This window comes from Dryobates pubescens, chromosome 3 (genome assembly GCF_014839835.1).
Source record: "Dryobates pubescens isolate bDryPub1 chromosome 3, bDryPub1.pri, whole genome shotgun sequence".
Taxonomy (NCBI): domain Eukaryota; kingdom Metazoa; phylum Chordata; class Aves; order Piciformes; family Picidae; genus Dryobates; species Dryobates pubescens.
The window spans coordinates 47,344,788-47,361,869 of NC_071614.1; the positions used below are offsets into that span (position 1 = coordinate 47,344,788).

Below are 17,082 nucleotides of genomic sequence, written 5' to 3' on the forward strand. Positions count from 1 at the left end.
TTTACCCCATCCTTTCCAAGATGCTGAGTGTATCTCTCATACTCTCACTGCATTAACCAGGTGCTGGTGAAGTATGTGGCATTTCAGAAAGCAAGGGAACAAAACAAGCAAGTGGTTTTCTTTGTAAGGGGCATGACTCCTTTAATCTTTACTTCAGAAAATAAGGTACTTCAAAGACAGCTTGAACTTAAGTCTGCTGACCAAATCTTGCACTCAATTGCATGAATTATCCAGTCTAGAAGCTATGCTCTGGTGAAAAGTCACTGCAAACAGAAAAAAATTTTGGTTTGGTTTTTAATAGGTAGTGTGACTTCAAAAAAATAAATAAATTTACAACTTGGGCTTCAAGCATATAAGAAAAACTCTCAAGCTTATAATTTCATCCAAAGAAACACTCTACCTATGCACAACCAACTGTTCTCATGAGAACCCCAGTTCTGCCAGCACAAATTGCATTTCTTTATTGACTTTGAACATTGTGTTGCCTAAATTGTTTTCTGAACTAAGTTACTTCCTGCAATGATTATGTACCACAGAAACTTTATCACTAATCCATAAAATTTCATGTTTTGAAGGCCATGCTTAACACTCCAAAGCTGGAAAACACCGTGAATTAAAAGGTTAGGAACATAGTTCATTAATTTGGTTGTAAAAGTCACTCTGTTACAGCTGAGCCACTGAGATGATTCTGTGATCCTGTGCTTTCTTTCCCATTTGTAGCTATCAGACAGATCCATTCTAGCACAGATTTGATACTAAACTGTAAAATAAGCATTTTATTTACACTCTACCCATATGAAGGACTAACCAGCTGTTTATCAGATGTTTTAGATTCATATTCTTTCACAGTATAGAAAACATTATCAGCTTCATTGTTTACATTAGCTTTCAAAGCCTTCAGAACTTTGGTCTAAATGCTGACTGTGCTGTGGTGCTTCAGCATCCCTCAGCTTTAACCAAGTGCAGCTAAACAGTTCTAAACCTTCTTGAGCTACAATGCGAGTCAAATTCAGACTTTCAGGTCAGTATCTATGGGTCATCTATGCCCTTGCACTTTGACAGCTTGTATATAGGAATGTGTTTAAAGTGAAGCTGTTCACCACTCCTGCTTCTGCTAAAGCAACTTCAAGGTAAGAATTTCAATAAACATTAGAGGGATATGTAAGCACCAAATAAAGCCTGATTTTAATTTCATGCACCATTATTTGTTAAATATTAAAGTGCAATCTGCCTGAAACCATGTATTTCACAGTAAGTTAAAGCAACTGTGTAGAATTTTTGAAGAAGCTGCAATGAAAACCACCTGTAATTTCAAAGGTTGCAGGTAGACATTAATAAATTAAATACCTGAAGATACCACTAACCAATGAAATCCCAGTCTTTTTGAAAATGAGAAGCACAGGCAGGACCTAGACAAACCCTTCATCACCACTGTCAGTTTTCAGCTGGTCTTATTGTACAGATAAAGAGCCCTATTCAGTTCTATCTGCCATATACACTTGTGAAATCATAAACGTGCAGTGGATAAAATAGGTTATATGGAACTTCAAGATCACTTCATTCTCTTCTCAAATCTTTTCCTCTGTGTTTTCATAACATGCTTCCTCCATTCCAAAACCACAAAGAACACTGCAAAGCTTAGAGTGAATATAAGTAACAATAACACTATGCAATGACAGTCACCAGGAGCCTTTTAATTGTTTAGGTTGAAGCTTCCCCCCCAACCCCCCCCAAGCATTGACTGAGAACCAGGAAATTCATATTCTCTGATTCTTAACTGTCCAAACTCCTGCTTCCAAGAGAGGTATTTGACACAAAATTTCTAAAAGAGAAAAAAAGTGTCAGTGTTACCTCTCTGCATCAGTGTTATCTGTCTCGCTACCTTTCTGCAGACATGGCTCACCTGTGAACTGAAGCACAACTGAAAAAAAATTAATAAAAATACAAGACCAGACAAACATATTTCCACCAAGCAAACAAAAAGTATCAGATTCCAACTATGTCTTTCAGCTCATTATTTTCTAATCCTTTATAAGAAGCTTTAAAGTACAGCATGTAACACTGCCCCTGTTAAAAGTTCAGTATTCCTGCCAGCGAGATGACACAAACATTTACTCTAAGTCTGCATGCCACAAACTTGGCCTCATTTGAAAGGAATGATGAGTAACAAAACACTCTCCTCTTCTGTTTGGAAGGTATTTGTGTAAACAGAACACCCTTCTTCAATCATGTGCAAAGCTATTTGTGCTCTTCAACTAGAGATATCAAGCCTAGTCAATTTACATTAAACAAATGAAAGCATGTCAATTTAATTTCTCTCTCCTCCAATTCAACCATCAACTGTACGTTCTCCGTAATAAGCTGGAAAGGATGAGAGAAGCACATCTGCCATTAGTTTGCTCATCACCTGCTGTTTAAACAGCACTCACTGTTTATGCCAGGCATTCCCTAGCTGGAACCCCTCCCAGGGTTCTATGGAGACTCAAGAGAGCTCTGTAAACAGGAAGCACTAATCTGATGGCAACTGCCAAAATCAGCTGTTCACCCCTTCAGTACAAGTAACACACATTACATCTTTTGATAGAACATTTTCACAATTGGTTGGGTTTTGTTTTGTTTGTTTCTCATGCCTTTTTTTTGGGTCTGTTTTGTTGCTGTTATAATTCTAGTGAAAGTTTGAGAAGACCACAACATAGAGCTGTAAGAAAGGGCTATCAAATAAAGAATCCACACCATCCTATCGTTTCCTGCATCAGACCATATCTTGTGAGATATCCATGAGCACATCATCTATAAAAATTCACAGGAAAAAACACATCCCTCTTTAGTATAACCTCTTGCTGCAAATGTAATGCATTATGCACTATATTCACATCACCTTTGCATTCTATCTTCAGAATTACCAAGAGACCCTAAAATTACACTATTCGCTATGAGCTTAGTACTGTATCACATGTAAATAGCAAGATGTATTTCAATTTGGAGGTCTTAATCAATCAATCTACATTCATAGGATAGCTGAGGACAAACTATGTTATGCTTTCGAATCAAAACACAAAATCCAAGCACTTCACCTATACAAGAAAAAGATGGCTGTATTTTGTTTTTTCCCCCATATCAGCACTGCCTCAAAACACAACTGAGTAGATAATGCACAAACCTACTGTCAGACAACTTGCTGTGCTAAGTTTCTCATAAGACAAGATAAACCTATCCCTAATTAGAACATGAAAATTTAAAAGGAACTAAAAGCCACATTTTTTAAATTTCTTTCCAATTTTCCTGTCAAGAAAAGCATTCATTTCATTCTGCCTCTAATTCTTTTCACTTTCCCTTGATTTGCTGGTTTTAGTCTGTTTTCCCAAGGCAGTATGACAGCACACTATAAGCCTCGTATCTCTGTGTGCAGCTCCTTTTTTTATAATAAAAGCTTCAACATTTAGTATCTTCTTAAGTTCAATACAAACATTTTCAGCAAAGAATACATTGTGCATATCACATACACATGTGATATGAGTTAACTCCCAAAATAAAAACATCTGATGGCAAAACACATTTGGTCTGAGCAGTGAGAGAAGAATTGCATTTTTGCTAATAGTTATCAAAAAGAAACCCCAGAAAATACAACTTAAAGGAGGTACCTGGACTAAAAGGTTCCTGCATTTTTTGACCTTTCATCAGCCACTTTCAATGAATGACTTTGCTGTAGCTTTCTATGCTGTGTGTGTGCATGCACCAATGTGAAATTGCATAATGATATGCAAAACTTGGACTTGCTTTCAGTATTCCTATCACAACCAGCAAAATAATTTTTAAGAGTATGCACTAAAAACCTGACTTCCCTGAAGCTGGGCCACTTCCATACAACACCATCAGAGTAGTGCTACAAATTAAAGCTATCACATACATTCTTCCTAAAGACTCCCTTTAGGTAAATAAAGCCCTAATTTTGTGGCACTATGCACTGGAGTAAGTGGTTCAGTATAAAAAGTTACATTTGTGCTGCTTTGATTACAATCTCTTTAGCAAACATAGGATTATTTTGTTCTGCATTCCTCTAACACCTAGAAATTACTGTAATATTGCAGTAGATTATCAAGTGCAGCCTTCCAATGCAAAAGTAACTTCCCATCAAACAGTTGAATGTAACTGTGTCAGAAACAGAGTTTAAGATGGATTCAAGATTATAAATGGAAATAAATTGCAATGCATCGCTTGCCTGGACCAAGGGGAATGGTTTCTGCATGCCCAATAGGTATACACAGCTCCTCTTTCACTTCTAATTAAAGTGCCCTAAAACCACAAACTTCAGCAGCACAGTGTACAATAAATATTATTTCGATCACAAGAAATTTAGAAGGTCAACATTGTCTGTGGATTCTAAAGCTTCAAAAAAAGTAAGAACTATGAAGACAGTGGAAGTCAATATATATGCCAGAAGCCTCACTGGAATCTACACTATCTTCAAAAGTTGAAGTTTAGAGAGATGTTTTAGTATCCCACATTCACATTCTGGTTATGATCTAAGGAGGAGAATGAGATCCACAAGAAAGGACTCATGTGTAAGTAATCACGTGTAATCCTTTTGAATCAAAGAAAAAAACTGGTTTGACTTTACAGTAGTCCTGAGTGAAATCTGCTTCACATTTTCAAAAAATTAATTTCATCACGTAAATAGCAAATCCGAATCTGTTTGTCCAAAGCACTTAATTAGAACATGCAGTGGTTCTGAGGTCTATTATAAAAGGGTTAAGATGATGAACAATTTCTTAATAATGCTGCTAAACCATCAATTCTAAAATATGCAATTGTATGCCACAGCCAGTGATTCAGGCAGGAAATTATTTCTTCAATACTCTTTATGACTCACATCATAATTAAGATGTTCCAAAAGTTTTCCTCTGGACTTGCTAAACTATTCTTCTATCACACAGAATCACAGAACATCAGGGGTTGAAAGGGACCTCAAAAGATCATCTGGTCCAACACCCCTGCCAGAGCAGGATCACCTAGAGTAGGTCACACAGGAATGTGTCCAAGCAGATTTTGAATGTCTCCAGAGAAGGAGTTTAATATTCTTAAGATGTAACACAACACTAAATTTGAAGCCAACTGTAACATAAAGCTTCAACAGAAATCACACAAATAAGTATTTTATGTCATGCCATGTTAAGGCAATTAGCACCGTGCACTTACCAATAAACTTGTTTTGCATAGTCTCTAGGAGAGCTTGGTGGGCATCTTCTGTTTGCAAAGCACATGAACATTCTCTGGCCAGTATGGTTCGGACAAGGTGCTCTCCACAACCTGAACAAATTAAGATTGTTTGGAATGGTCAAAATATAGATATCTCTGTGAAGAAATTCTGTCATGATTTCACAGCATTTAAAAAACAAAACAAAACAACCCCCCAAAAAACCAAACCAACCAAACAAAACCGAAGTAAGCACCACCAGCAAAAAGATGCATATGACGGGTTTCTTTCTCAAAGGGAGTGATATTAGGTCACATGGAAATTTGGTGACGCCAGCAGTTTGTCAGCTTCCCTGAAATTTCTACTGCACAGAACCACAAACTTAGAAAAGGTAAGTACAGAAAGAAGAAACAGAACACTGAGACTGTTTCTTACTTGCCATCTTTATCCAGAACCTACAGTTTTCTCTCCAAGACTTCACTTACTAAACATTTTCACAGGCCTGATGAAACTCCCTTCAAACCACAAACACCTTTAGTGAATGCCACAGTAACTCCTTTGCACACCATAATCTTGTTTGTTCCATCTGATTTAGCCTTCTGTCAGCAATAGAACACAGTTAATTTACCTATGCTTTTTTGACACAGTGCCTTTTCATTGGACTCCTAACAAAAATTCCTGTAATTTGAAGGACTAAAAAGCTCCAGTAAACCACCAGTTACTGCCTCAGTGCTTTCTGTAACTATTCTCTGAAACCCATTGATGACAAATGGGTCATGAGTGCTACTAATCTGCAGGAACACTTTCACACCTGCTGGTTTTCTCCCATGTTCCAGTCCATTCCTATACTGTGCATTGGGACACAGAGCTATAGTCAACTGGTACAAGTCTGTGTTCACTGGATTTACATTTTCCTGGACAGGAAAGACACTGGTGATACCTTCTGTATGTATACAGAAACAATTCTTCTATTACTCCTCCCTTGTGGTTACATTTTTCCTCAATGACAAGGAAGCAGAGGAAGCACCTAGAAGTGGTCTAACCAAGAAACAGTTAAGCTGAAATGTGCCATCCAGTTAGAAAACAGGAAAAACACAACTAATTTATAGCTGCAATATGACAATTATTTCGAATAATCTAAATTTAGGTGATTACAGCTTGATTAGACTTGTAACTTCAGAGTATATCAAGACCTAAAACTGCATTAGACAATGGAATATATATTGAGAAGTGGAATATAGTTAGGTCCCAATTGCCTACATATATTTCTATTGATTTTTTCATTAAACATGACAAGATGCAAGCACTGTGCTGGCTCCACAGGGGAACAAAAAAACTAAAATCCAAATTGCTATAATCCAGTTGGACTTTAGCTCAGGTGAAGAACTACATAAAAACATCTGCACACCTTACAGACACACTTTATGGCTGGAAATAATCTAGATGCTTTTATGTGGCAGAGGGTTGGAGCTGGTAAGACATCAGTCCTAAACTGCCTCCAGACAAAAGCAGCTCAGTCTCCTTGGATAATACTCACTTTACTGAAAGCACTAATAAGCCCAGAACACAGAAAACTGAGCAATTCCAGCTGAAGCACAGATCTGGCACAAAGAACTAATGAACAAACTCAACCCAAACTGGCTCCAGTGCAGCCTGCTGAGCTCCTCTTCCCTGCACTTCCCAATACACTGAACTTAGAGCACTGATAGGGCATAACATTGAATGAACACACATCAGCAGGTCCGGTGCAGTGTCTTGGAGCTACTCACAGACTGCCTTCTTGTTCTTGCCATTAATTTGGAGCCCTAATTTACATGTCAGCTTACTCCAAGAATCTTTCTCTTGTCACATGATTATATCCTTCCCCTTAAAGGCAAAGTAAGTTTAAAAACTTCACAAGCTGCTAACAACCCCCATACCAAAAAAGATCCCTCCCCCTTCATGTCCAAGATTAAAAAAAAAACCACCAAAAAACCACCATGGAACATTATATATGCATTAGCTCTCAGAGAGTAAGATCAGGGACCAGACTGCAGAAAAATCATGTACAGAAATCCTAAAATATTAGTGTCTTCAATATTACATTTTTGTTGTTCAGTTCTGTACTCATTTTAAGTGTCTCCTGATTAACACGACTGTATTAAACGGAAATGTTTTAAGTGGTTACCTTGGCACTGAATCTACATATAATCAGCACAACAGAAAGACAAGAAATTCTTTGTATACCAGATTGTATATTAAAAAAAACCATATAAATTTAGAGGAAAATGAAAGAGCTGAAATACTACAACATCAACACAATAAAAGGAGGCAGTTCTTGAGATCACAAGAATTGAAGTGTTTTCATTGAAACTGCTAAGCTCTCCAGTTACTGAGAAAAGTGAAGATGGATCTTAACCAGGTCAAGAGGCTGACATGACAGCATCCTCAACAGCTGCTTACAAGTAGATCTGTCCATTCATTGCCTCATTTCCATGTTTAAAAGCTTTTGTCCAGACTAGACTTGCTCAAGATAATGTATAAAGGATATGTGAAAACTACAAGACACATTTTATCCATAGATCACATGGCTATCACTTCTTTTTTTATACTAAGAAAACTTAGTCATTAAGTTTGCTGTAATGAATAAAACTAAATAAGCATATGCTTCATGAAAAAAAAAAAGGCTTTTTTTTCCCTTGCAAAGAAGCTTTAAATATAACATTTATATCCTATGCGAGTTAAGAAGCAGGGGATTTTGCATGGGAATCAAGCAAATGGGACAAAAATCAGGGTGAGCTTACACATCTCCTATGCATGTGGTAATAAAATCAGATGCTACTACTTCACAATTTTTAATTCCTAAATTGGCATCAAAAGACAATAGCCACTTTTCAGCATGATGTACAAAGTTAGTTTTCCCTAAGAGAATTATTTTATTGAAGAGCTCCCATAACTTGAAGTCTGGCACAAAGGAAAAAAATGAAGAGAGAAAATTTAATATAGGTTAAGAACAGCTGCAGCTCACTGATGTGATCCAGGATCAACCACAAGGAAAGCTGCCTTGTAATTCTACTAACACATCACACATCTCTACATCCCCACAGACAAAGTAATTTCTTTTTGTCACATTTATGTCAACCTATAAGGCAGCAAACTTACAGACTGCTGCTGGCAATCTAAGTAAAAATCTTTCAACACATCACACGCCAGCAGTCCATAGGGAGAGAGAACTATAGGAAATAATGCCCTCAATTTTGAAAAGAGAAATTTGTTACTCCAGTTTTTGATGTAGGAACATCTATTTTTAACAAAAAATAACTAAACAGCATTTCATGCATTTTGACCACTTAAAGACTGAAGAAAAGAATTACCCTAATTATTCCAATAGAACTGCCCTTCTGATTATCCCACATCAGAACCAAACACTGCAATGTGAACTGCCCTGCAGGTTTAACAGTCTTGTATATCTCTACAGTTTCAAACTGGGAAAACACTTTAGATAATACTGGGACTAGACACAAACCAAATGAATAGAGAATTTCAGCAATTTAAACCTAATTTATAACTTACAATATAAAAGTGGTGGCTTCAAATTTATAGTTCCATTCACTTGTAATCTAACCACCAGCATCAGCCAACTTCCAAAAATGTTTTATTAACATGACTTAAGACAGCAACTCCAGTCAAAGCTACTGTAATTCATTTCAAATCATATAAAAAACTGATGAAAATGTAAATGTGGCCCATTCATTTAACTATCTCACATTATGCCACACTCAACTGCATGCGTTATTAGACTGTGCAGCTTCTCACTAAATAATACTGAAACCAAATCAACAGGGATTCCTCATGAGAATTTTTCAATTGTACATGAAAATCTCAAAGGCACTTGTTTTAATAACTTCCCTATAAACATAGTTGAAATAATTTGATTATCTTCTCTCAGCTAGGATGATGACTTCTTGGATAATCTCAAGATCATCATATCTGAGAGACTGACTAACCAGAGATTCCGTAAGCCTTCACACAACAGTGACTCAAATGAAGATTGCTGTCCAGAAAAAAGTCCCGGTTAGGTTAGTGCTTCTCACTGAAATAACTGTTTCATGCAATAAAGAATTTTTTTTCCTAACAGTAAGACTGTAAACATTATGTTGCCTACTCTTGACTTCTCCATTGACAAAACCATTACTGGCCATGTTTGCAGAGGTAAGTACAATTAATTACTCTTCTCTAGGATCATCGCTGGCTGAAGAGAGCAACGTTTCTATAGAAAATGTATAGTCTCTTCTGATAAATGCACAGAAACATGCAAAGGCAAATATTTTGATACAAATTTCTAGCATTCTAGGTTATGGAGAATGAAGTTTAAAAACGGATTCCTAAAGGCTCCAGAGGTATATGGCAGAAACAGGCTCCCATGAAAAGGGAAGCAAAGGAGGATAAGGCTCAGCAGACATAACACATTTGTCTTGTGCTCAATATTCTTGAAATCTGAGTCTCAAAAAAAGCCCTACCAACCAAACAACAAAAAAACCCAAACCCTAACAAAACTCCAACCCAGAAAACTTGTCTTAAATCAGAACTTTCTAACCCTGCTGAAAACAGGTTGGAGATCATACAGAAAATCCATGATGATGTTTTTATCAGAGCTGATTTTCAGAGAAACATATCTTCTTTGGATCATATCACAGTACAGCTTTTAATGCAGTGTTTCTTTCAAAGTGCAAAACTAACATGGAAATATGACTTCCCTCTTCTGTGGATACCTGAATGTGTGCTGAGGAGTAAGACAGGAATCAGTCATGGAAACATGCCACTATGCTAACAGATAACAAGAACTTTTGCACTGTCAGCTGTAATTTCAGTAGTGGGCAGATAATGTGCGTAGAAAGAAACTCTTTTGTACCTGAATGTCAGTATGTGCACAAGACAAGAAATGTATCTGAAGTTAGATAGAAGCAGCCCAAAATGTTATATGAGGAGTACACACCTTGCTTCACACTTCTAGCATCTCCTGCATGTTGTATCTGCTCACAGTATCACAGTATAGCTAAGGTTGGAAGAGACCCCAAGGATCATCAAGTCCAACCTGTCCCAACAGACCTCACGACTAGACCATGGCACCAAGTGCCACGTCCAATCTCCTCTTGAATACCTCCAGGGACAATGACTCCACCACCTCCCTGGGCAGCCCATTCCAATGACGAATGACTCGCTCAGTGAAGAACCTTCTCCTCACCTCAAGTCTAAACTTCCCCTGGCGCAGCTTGAGACTGTGTCCCCTTGTTCTGGTGCTGGTTGCCTGGGAGAAGAGACCAACCCCTTCCTGTCTACAACCACCTTTCAGGTAGTTGTAGAGGGCAATGAGGTCACCCCTGAGCCTTCTCTTCTCCAGGCTAAACAATCCCAGCTCCCTCAGCCTCTCCTCATAGGGCTTATGCTCAAGGCCTCTCCCCAGCCTTGTTGCCCTTCTCTGGACATGCTCAAGTGTCTCAATGTCCTTCCTAAACTGAGGGGCCCAGAACTGGACACAGGACTCAAGGTGCGGCCTAACCAATGCAGAGTACAGGGGCACAATGACCTCCTTGCTCCTGCTGGCCACACCATTCCTAATACAGGCCAGGATGCCATTGGCCCTCTTGGCTACCTGGGCACACTGCTGGCTCATGTTTAGGCGGGTGTCAATCAGCACCCCCAGGTCCCTCTCTGTTTGGCAGCTCTCCAGCCACTCTGACCCCAGCCTGTAGCTCTGCATGGGGTTGCCGTGGCCAAAGTGCAGCACCTGGCACTGGGACTTGTTAAATGCCATCCCATTGGCCTCTGCCCATCTGTCCAGTCGGTCGAGGTCCCTCTGCAGAGCCTTTCAACCCTCTAACTGACCAACATCTGTTCCTAACTTGGTGTCATCTGCAAACTTGCTCAGATCAATAAGGAACAAAACTTGGCAAAGACAAGTTTTCTAAGCATACAAATCACCACCCATTATGCTGAAGGGCCAGGCCCAGTCTGCACCTCAGGTTCTGTTTAGCTGTAAGAAGACAGTGGGTTTTAATCTCCAAGTATTTTTTAAAGTTTTGTTCTATTTAACTTGTCAGTAACAAAATGCACATAAATTCAACAGCGTACCACTAGATAGGCACATACTTGAGGGCTATGGAGACAATCTTGATGCAGTTTGTGAAAGCACCAGTTGCTGTGCTGAGAAAACAGACAAGCCCCTAGCATTTACAACTGAACTTATAACTTGGCATTTTTCCTTACTAAGTGATCTTTAGTAGCTAATAGCTCTATCCTGTAGTAATTTGCTAGTTTGTCTTTGCACAAATTTCACAGCCACCAGGTTACTAGGAGTTTTTCGTGGGTTTACTTTAGGGTTTGGTTTTGGTGGGGTTTTTCGGTTGGTTGGGTTTTTTTGTCGTTGTTAAGATTGTTCACATCTTTATTTTTACAGAATTACAGTTTTGGTTGAAAGAAACCTTTAAGATCATCAAGCTTAACTGCTACTCCAGCACTGCCAGGTCACCACTGAGCCATGGCAGCGACAGAACTATGGCATCCTGGCCTGCATCAGGAACAGTGTGGCCAGCAGGAGCAAGGAGGTCATTGTGCCCCTGTACACTGCACTGGTTAGGCCGCACCTTGAGTACTATGTCCAGTTCTGGGCCCCTCAGTTTAGGAAGGAGGTTGACTTGCTGGAGCGTGTCCAGAAAAGGGCAACGAGGTTGGTGAGGGGCTTGGAGCACAAGCCCTATGAGGAGAGGCTGAGGGAGCTGGGGTTGCTTAGTCTGGAGAAGAGGAGACTCAGGGGTGACCTTATTGCTGTCTACAACTACCTGAAGGGGGGTTGTAGTGAGGCGGAGGTTGGTCTCTTCTCCCAGGCAACCAGTACCAGAACAAGAGGGCACAGTCTCAGGCTGCGTCAGGGGAGGTTTAGGCTGGAGGTTAGGAGGAAGTTTTACACAGAGAGAGTGATTGCGCACTTGGAATGGGCTGCCTGAGGAGGTGGTGGGGTCGCCGTCGCTGGGGGTGTTCAGGGCGAGGCTTGACAGGATGCTTGGTTGCATGGTTTAGTTGATTGGGTAGTGTTGGATGATAGGTTGGACATGATGATCTCGAAGGTCTCTTCCAACCTGGTTAATTCTATTCTATTCTATCATTTAAACACCTTGAGGGATGGTGATTCCACCAGTTTCCTGGGCAACCTGTTCCAAGACTTGACAACCCTTTCTGTAAAGAAATTTTTCCCTAATATACAACCTAAACCTGCCCTGCCTGGCACAAACTGAAGCAGTTTCCACTTGTCCTATCAACATCCTATGCAAAATTTTATACTTTTCAACAAAAACAAGAAATCTGAGTTATAATCTTTTCATTTTAATCTAACTTTCTGTACCAAACAGTATCTAATTACATAATGCATAGGTTACACAATCTTTAACTTGTTGCAAACATTGGTCCTTATTTTGTGCTACACTGAAGAAACTAAGGATTAAATTACTGTTTTTTCCTCAGCAGAGTGACTTCTCAAATAGATTTCTAATGCTCGAAATCACCACAAGAAGAGGGCAAGGAACCCAGCACAGTGTAAGCCCAACATCCCATACATTGCATGCTCTGCTTCTTACAATATTCTACCAGTGGAGCCAAGATGGCAAACGAAAGAAAGGCCTTCTGCAAAGCAAGGGCCTCCAAACAGCATGTCAGAAAGAAATTGTTTTTCTGCTTCTTTTGATGGGAGATGCTTTCAAGTCAGGAAATTAGAAACAGGTGTGCCAGAGGGGGCACACACATCCATGCACCACACTGAACAGCGTATGTTTTCAATTTTCAGACATGAAAGAGACTCCTGTTGAATGGAAGGAGAAATGAAAATCTAACTTGCTTTCTGCAAGCCATAAGTAGAGCTTATGGAGCTCTGACAAGCTGCCGGAGCCCGTCTAGCTATTGAACATATAGTACCTCAACACAGAGTGTTGGAACTTGTTTTAAAGGAGTACAAAATGGAAACTTGCATTACTGACATTCATTTGAGAATGGAAAAATTAATCTAGTTTATTCCACTGCCAAAGTATAATTATTCTCTTTTCAGAAACTAAAGACAGAAGCTACAGGTTATCTGCACTTTATTGTCTATTCCACAAAGCAGCATCTGAACCCAGTCCTGTTAAATGCTTCAGCTTTGATGTTGTTACTTTAAGTTAAATAGTAGTGCCTAGAAGTGTCAGTTAGCAAATTAAAACTACTGCTTTTGCTTAATTTCCCAAATTGCAGTTGACGAAAAAGTAAACACAAGCTGTCAATGTGGCTTACAGCCCAGAGGCCAACTGTGCCCTGGGCTGCATCAAAAGTGTGACCAGCAGGGGTAAGGGAGCTGATTCTCCCTCTCTACTCTCATCAGACCCACCTGCAATACTGCATCCAGTTGTGGTGCCCACAGCATAAGAGGGACACTGAACTGCTGGAGCAGGTCCAGAGGAGGGCCACAAAGATGATCAGAGGGCTGAAGCACCTCCACTATGGGGACAGGCTGCAAGAGTTTGGGCTGTTCAGCCAGGAGAGAAGGCACCAGGCAGATCTTATAATCATAGAATGTTAGAATCAACAAGGATCCTCAAGGATCATCAAGTTCAACCTGCCACTCAAGACCTCATGCCTACTAGACCATGGCACCAAGTGCCACATCCAGTCCCCTCTTGAACACCTCCAGGGACGGCAACTCCACCACCTCCCTGGGCAGCCCATTCCAATGGCTAACAACTCTCTCTATGAAGAACTTTCTCCTCACCTCAAGCCTAAATTTCCCCTGCTGCAGCTTGAGACGGCGTCCTCTTGTTCTGGTGATGGTTTCCTGGGACAAGAGACCAACCCCCTTCCTGGCCACAACCACCCTTCAGATAGTTGTAGACAGCAATAAGGTCTCGCCTGAGCCTCCTGCTCTCCAGGCTCAACAATCCTAGCTCCTTCAGCCTCTCCTTGTATCGCTTGTGCTCAAGGCCTCTCACCAGGCTCGTTGCCCTTCTCTGGACACATTCAAGCATCTCAATGTCCTTCCAGTACCTGAAGGGAGCTAGGAGAAAGCTAGGAAGAGACTTTTCTGCAAGGGCTTGTACAGATAGGATGAGACAGAATGAACCAAAGCTGTAAGATGGTAGACTTAGACTAGGTATCAAGAAGAAATTCTTTGTATCAAGGGTGATGAGACACTGGAACAGGTTGCCCAGGCAAGTTGTGAATACCCTTTCCCTGAAGGTGTTCAAGGCCAGGCTGCATGAGGCCTTGTGCAATTTGGTCTAGTGGAAGGTGTCCCTGCCCATGGCAGGGCACAGGAACTAGATGATCTTTAAAGTCCCTTCTAACCTAAACCATTCTATGAATAATTTCTAGTTATGTCTAATGGAAACACAGTGAAACCTGTATTTTAGTAAGCTCTGGTTGTCATTATCAGCATCTCTAGTAAATGCTAACTAAAACTTACTTTAAAAAAAAACAAAACAAAACCAAAAAACAGTACAATGAAAACACTTGGCTGGTAAGATACTGATACAATTACTTACATATTAAAATAAAAAAGTCTAAGCCTGAAAAGACATAAAATGCAATGCAGCATAATGCACTAGAGCACTAAATTAAAGTAGGATAACTTCTAGTTTTCTGTACTCCTATCAGCTGCTGCATCTTGCCCTCATATTAGCAAAGGAAATTCTTAGCTTCCTGCTGCCACCAAGAACACCTGCAAATAAATTCCTGTCCAGTTCCTAAAGCAGTGATACTGGTGGGATCAATGAAGCACATTCTTGCTGCAGACAGAAAATTCTTAAATGATTTAACTTCCAAACTACAGAACACCTACTAAGAATATGCAAATGGAAACTTTCCAGAAGGCTGCAACTTCAGTACATTTGGGTAGGTTTCAAAGACAACAGAAGACAAATTCAACATCCAGAAAAACTGAGTCTAAAGCACTTTCTCCAGGAAAAGTGGGAAAATACTTTATACAGCTCTACATTTTCAATATGGGCAAAAATAGAATAGAATAAACCAGGTTGGAAGAGACCTTCAAGATCATCGCATCCAACCCATCAACCAAGCCAACACCACCCAAACAACTAACCCACGGCACCAAGCACCCCATCAAGGCTCCTGAAAACCACCAATGACGGTGACTCCACCACTTCCCCAGGCAGCCCATTCCAATGGGCAATCACTCTTTCTGTATAGAACAACTTCCGAACATCCAACCTAAACCACCCCTGGTGCAGCCTGAGACTCTGTACTCTTGTTCTGGTACTGGCTGCCTGGGAGAAGAGACCAACATCCGTCTGTCTAAAACCTCCCTTCAGGTAGCTGTAGAGAGTAGTAAGGTCACCCCAGAGTCTCCTTTTCTCCAGACTAAGCAACCCCAGCTCCCTCAGCCTCTCCTCATAGGGCTTGTGCTCCAAGCCCCTCACCAACTTTGTTGCCCTTCCCTGGACTCAGTCCAGCAAGTCAACATCCTTCCTAAACTGTGGAGCCCAGAACTGGACACAGGACTCGAGGTGCGGCCTAACCAGTGCAGTGTACAGGGGCAGAATGACCTCCCTGCTCCTGCTGGCCACACTGTTCCTGATGGCATTGATGCCATTGGCCCTCCTGGCTGCCTGGACACACTGCAGGCTCATGTTCAGCCTACCATCAACAAGCACCCCCAGGTCCCTCTCCACCTGGCTGCTCTCCAGCCACTCTGACCCCAGCCTGTAGCTCTGCATGGGGTTGTTGTGGCCAATGTGCAGAACCTGGCACTTGGATGTGTTAAATCTCCTGCCCTTGGACTCTGCCCATCTGCCCAGCCTGTCGATGTCCCTCTGCAGAGCCTCTCTACCCTCCAGCAGATCAACTCCTGCCCCCAGCTTGGTGTCGTCAGCAAATTTACTGATGATGGACTCGATGCCCTCCTCCAGATCATCAATAAAGATGTTAAAGAGGATGGGGCCCAGCACTGATCCCTGGGGCACACCACTGGTGACTGGCTGCCAGCTGGATGTGGCACCATTCACCACCACTCTCTGGGCTCGGCCCTCCAGCCAGTTCCTAACCCATCACAGTGTGCTCCCATCCAAGCCATGGGCTGACAGCTTGGCCAGGAGTTTGCTATGGGGAACGGTGTCAAAGGCCTTGCTGAGGTCCAGGTAGACTACATCCACAGGCCTCCCCACATCCACCAGGCGGGTCACCTGATCATAGAAGGAGATCAGGTTGGTCAGGCAGGACCTGCCCTTCCTAAATCCATTCTGGCTAGGCCTGATCCCTTGGCCATCCTCTAAGTGCTGTGTGACTGCACTCAGGATGACCTGTTCCATAATCTTGCCTGGCACTGAGGTCAGGCTGACTGGCCTGGAATTCCCTGGCTCATCCAACCGGCCCTTCTTGTGGATGGGCACCACGTTGGCCAGCTTCCAGTCTTCTGGGACCTCTCCAGTGAGCCAGGACTGATGAAAAATGATGGAGAGCGGCTTGGCCAGCTCATCTGCCAGCTCTCTCAGCACCCTAGGATGGATCCCATCTGGTCCCATGGACTTGTGGGAATCCAAACTGCTGAGGAGAGTTCCAATAACCTGCTCATGGAACACAGGGAAACTGTGCAGCTCCCTGGCTCCTTCTGCCAGCTCTGCAGGCCAGTTGTCTGGAAGAAGCTAACATCACTCTGAAGAACAACTCATCCATTGTTTTGACAATTATACAGATAAGAAAAAGGCTAAAGAGTTAAAATATGCCCAACATATGAACCTTTCACTTCTAAATAGTTTGAACTGTCAGGTAACTTTAGCTACTGAAAAAAATGTATTTGTTTCATTATCCTGAACAAGAAGAATTTCAGATATACCTCAAGAGATATTAGAATGAAAAAAAAATGGTTCCATTCAAGA

The 17,082-nt window shown here is 41.2% G+C and overlaps 1 protein-coding gene across 1 annotated transcript in view; it reads right to left on the reverse strand.

Annotated features, from left to right (window-relative positions):
* The window catches only part of TASP1 (taspase 1), an 87,301-nt gene that overhangs the window by 22,330 nt on the left and 47,889 nt on the right, over window positions 1-17,082 (reverse strand). Inside the window, exon 12 of the mRNA XM_054180103.1 lies at window positions 5,197-5,307. Coding sequence (XP_054036078.1) covers window positions 5,197-5,307 — 111 coding nt within the window. The remainder of the gene's footprint in view (window positions 1-5,196; window positions 5,308-17,082) is intronic.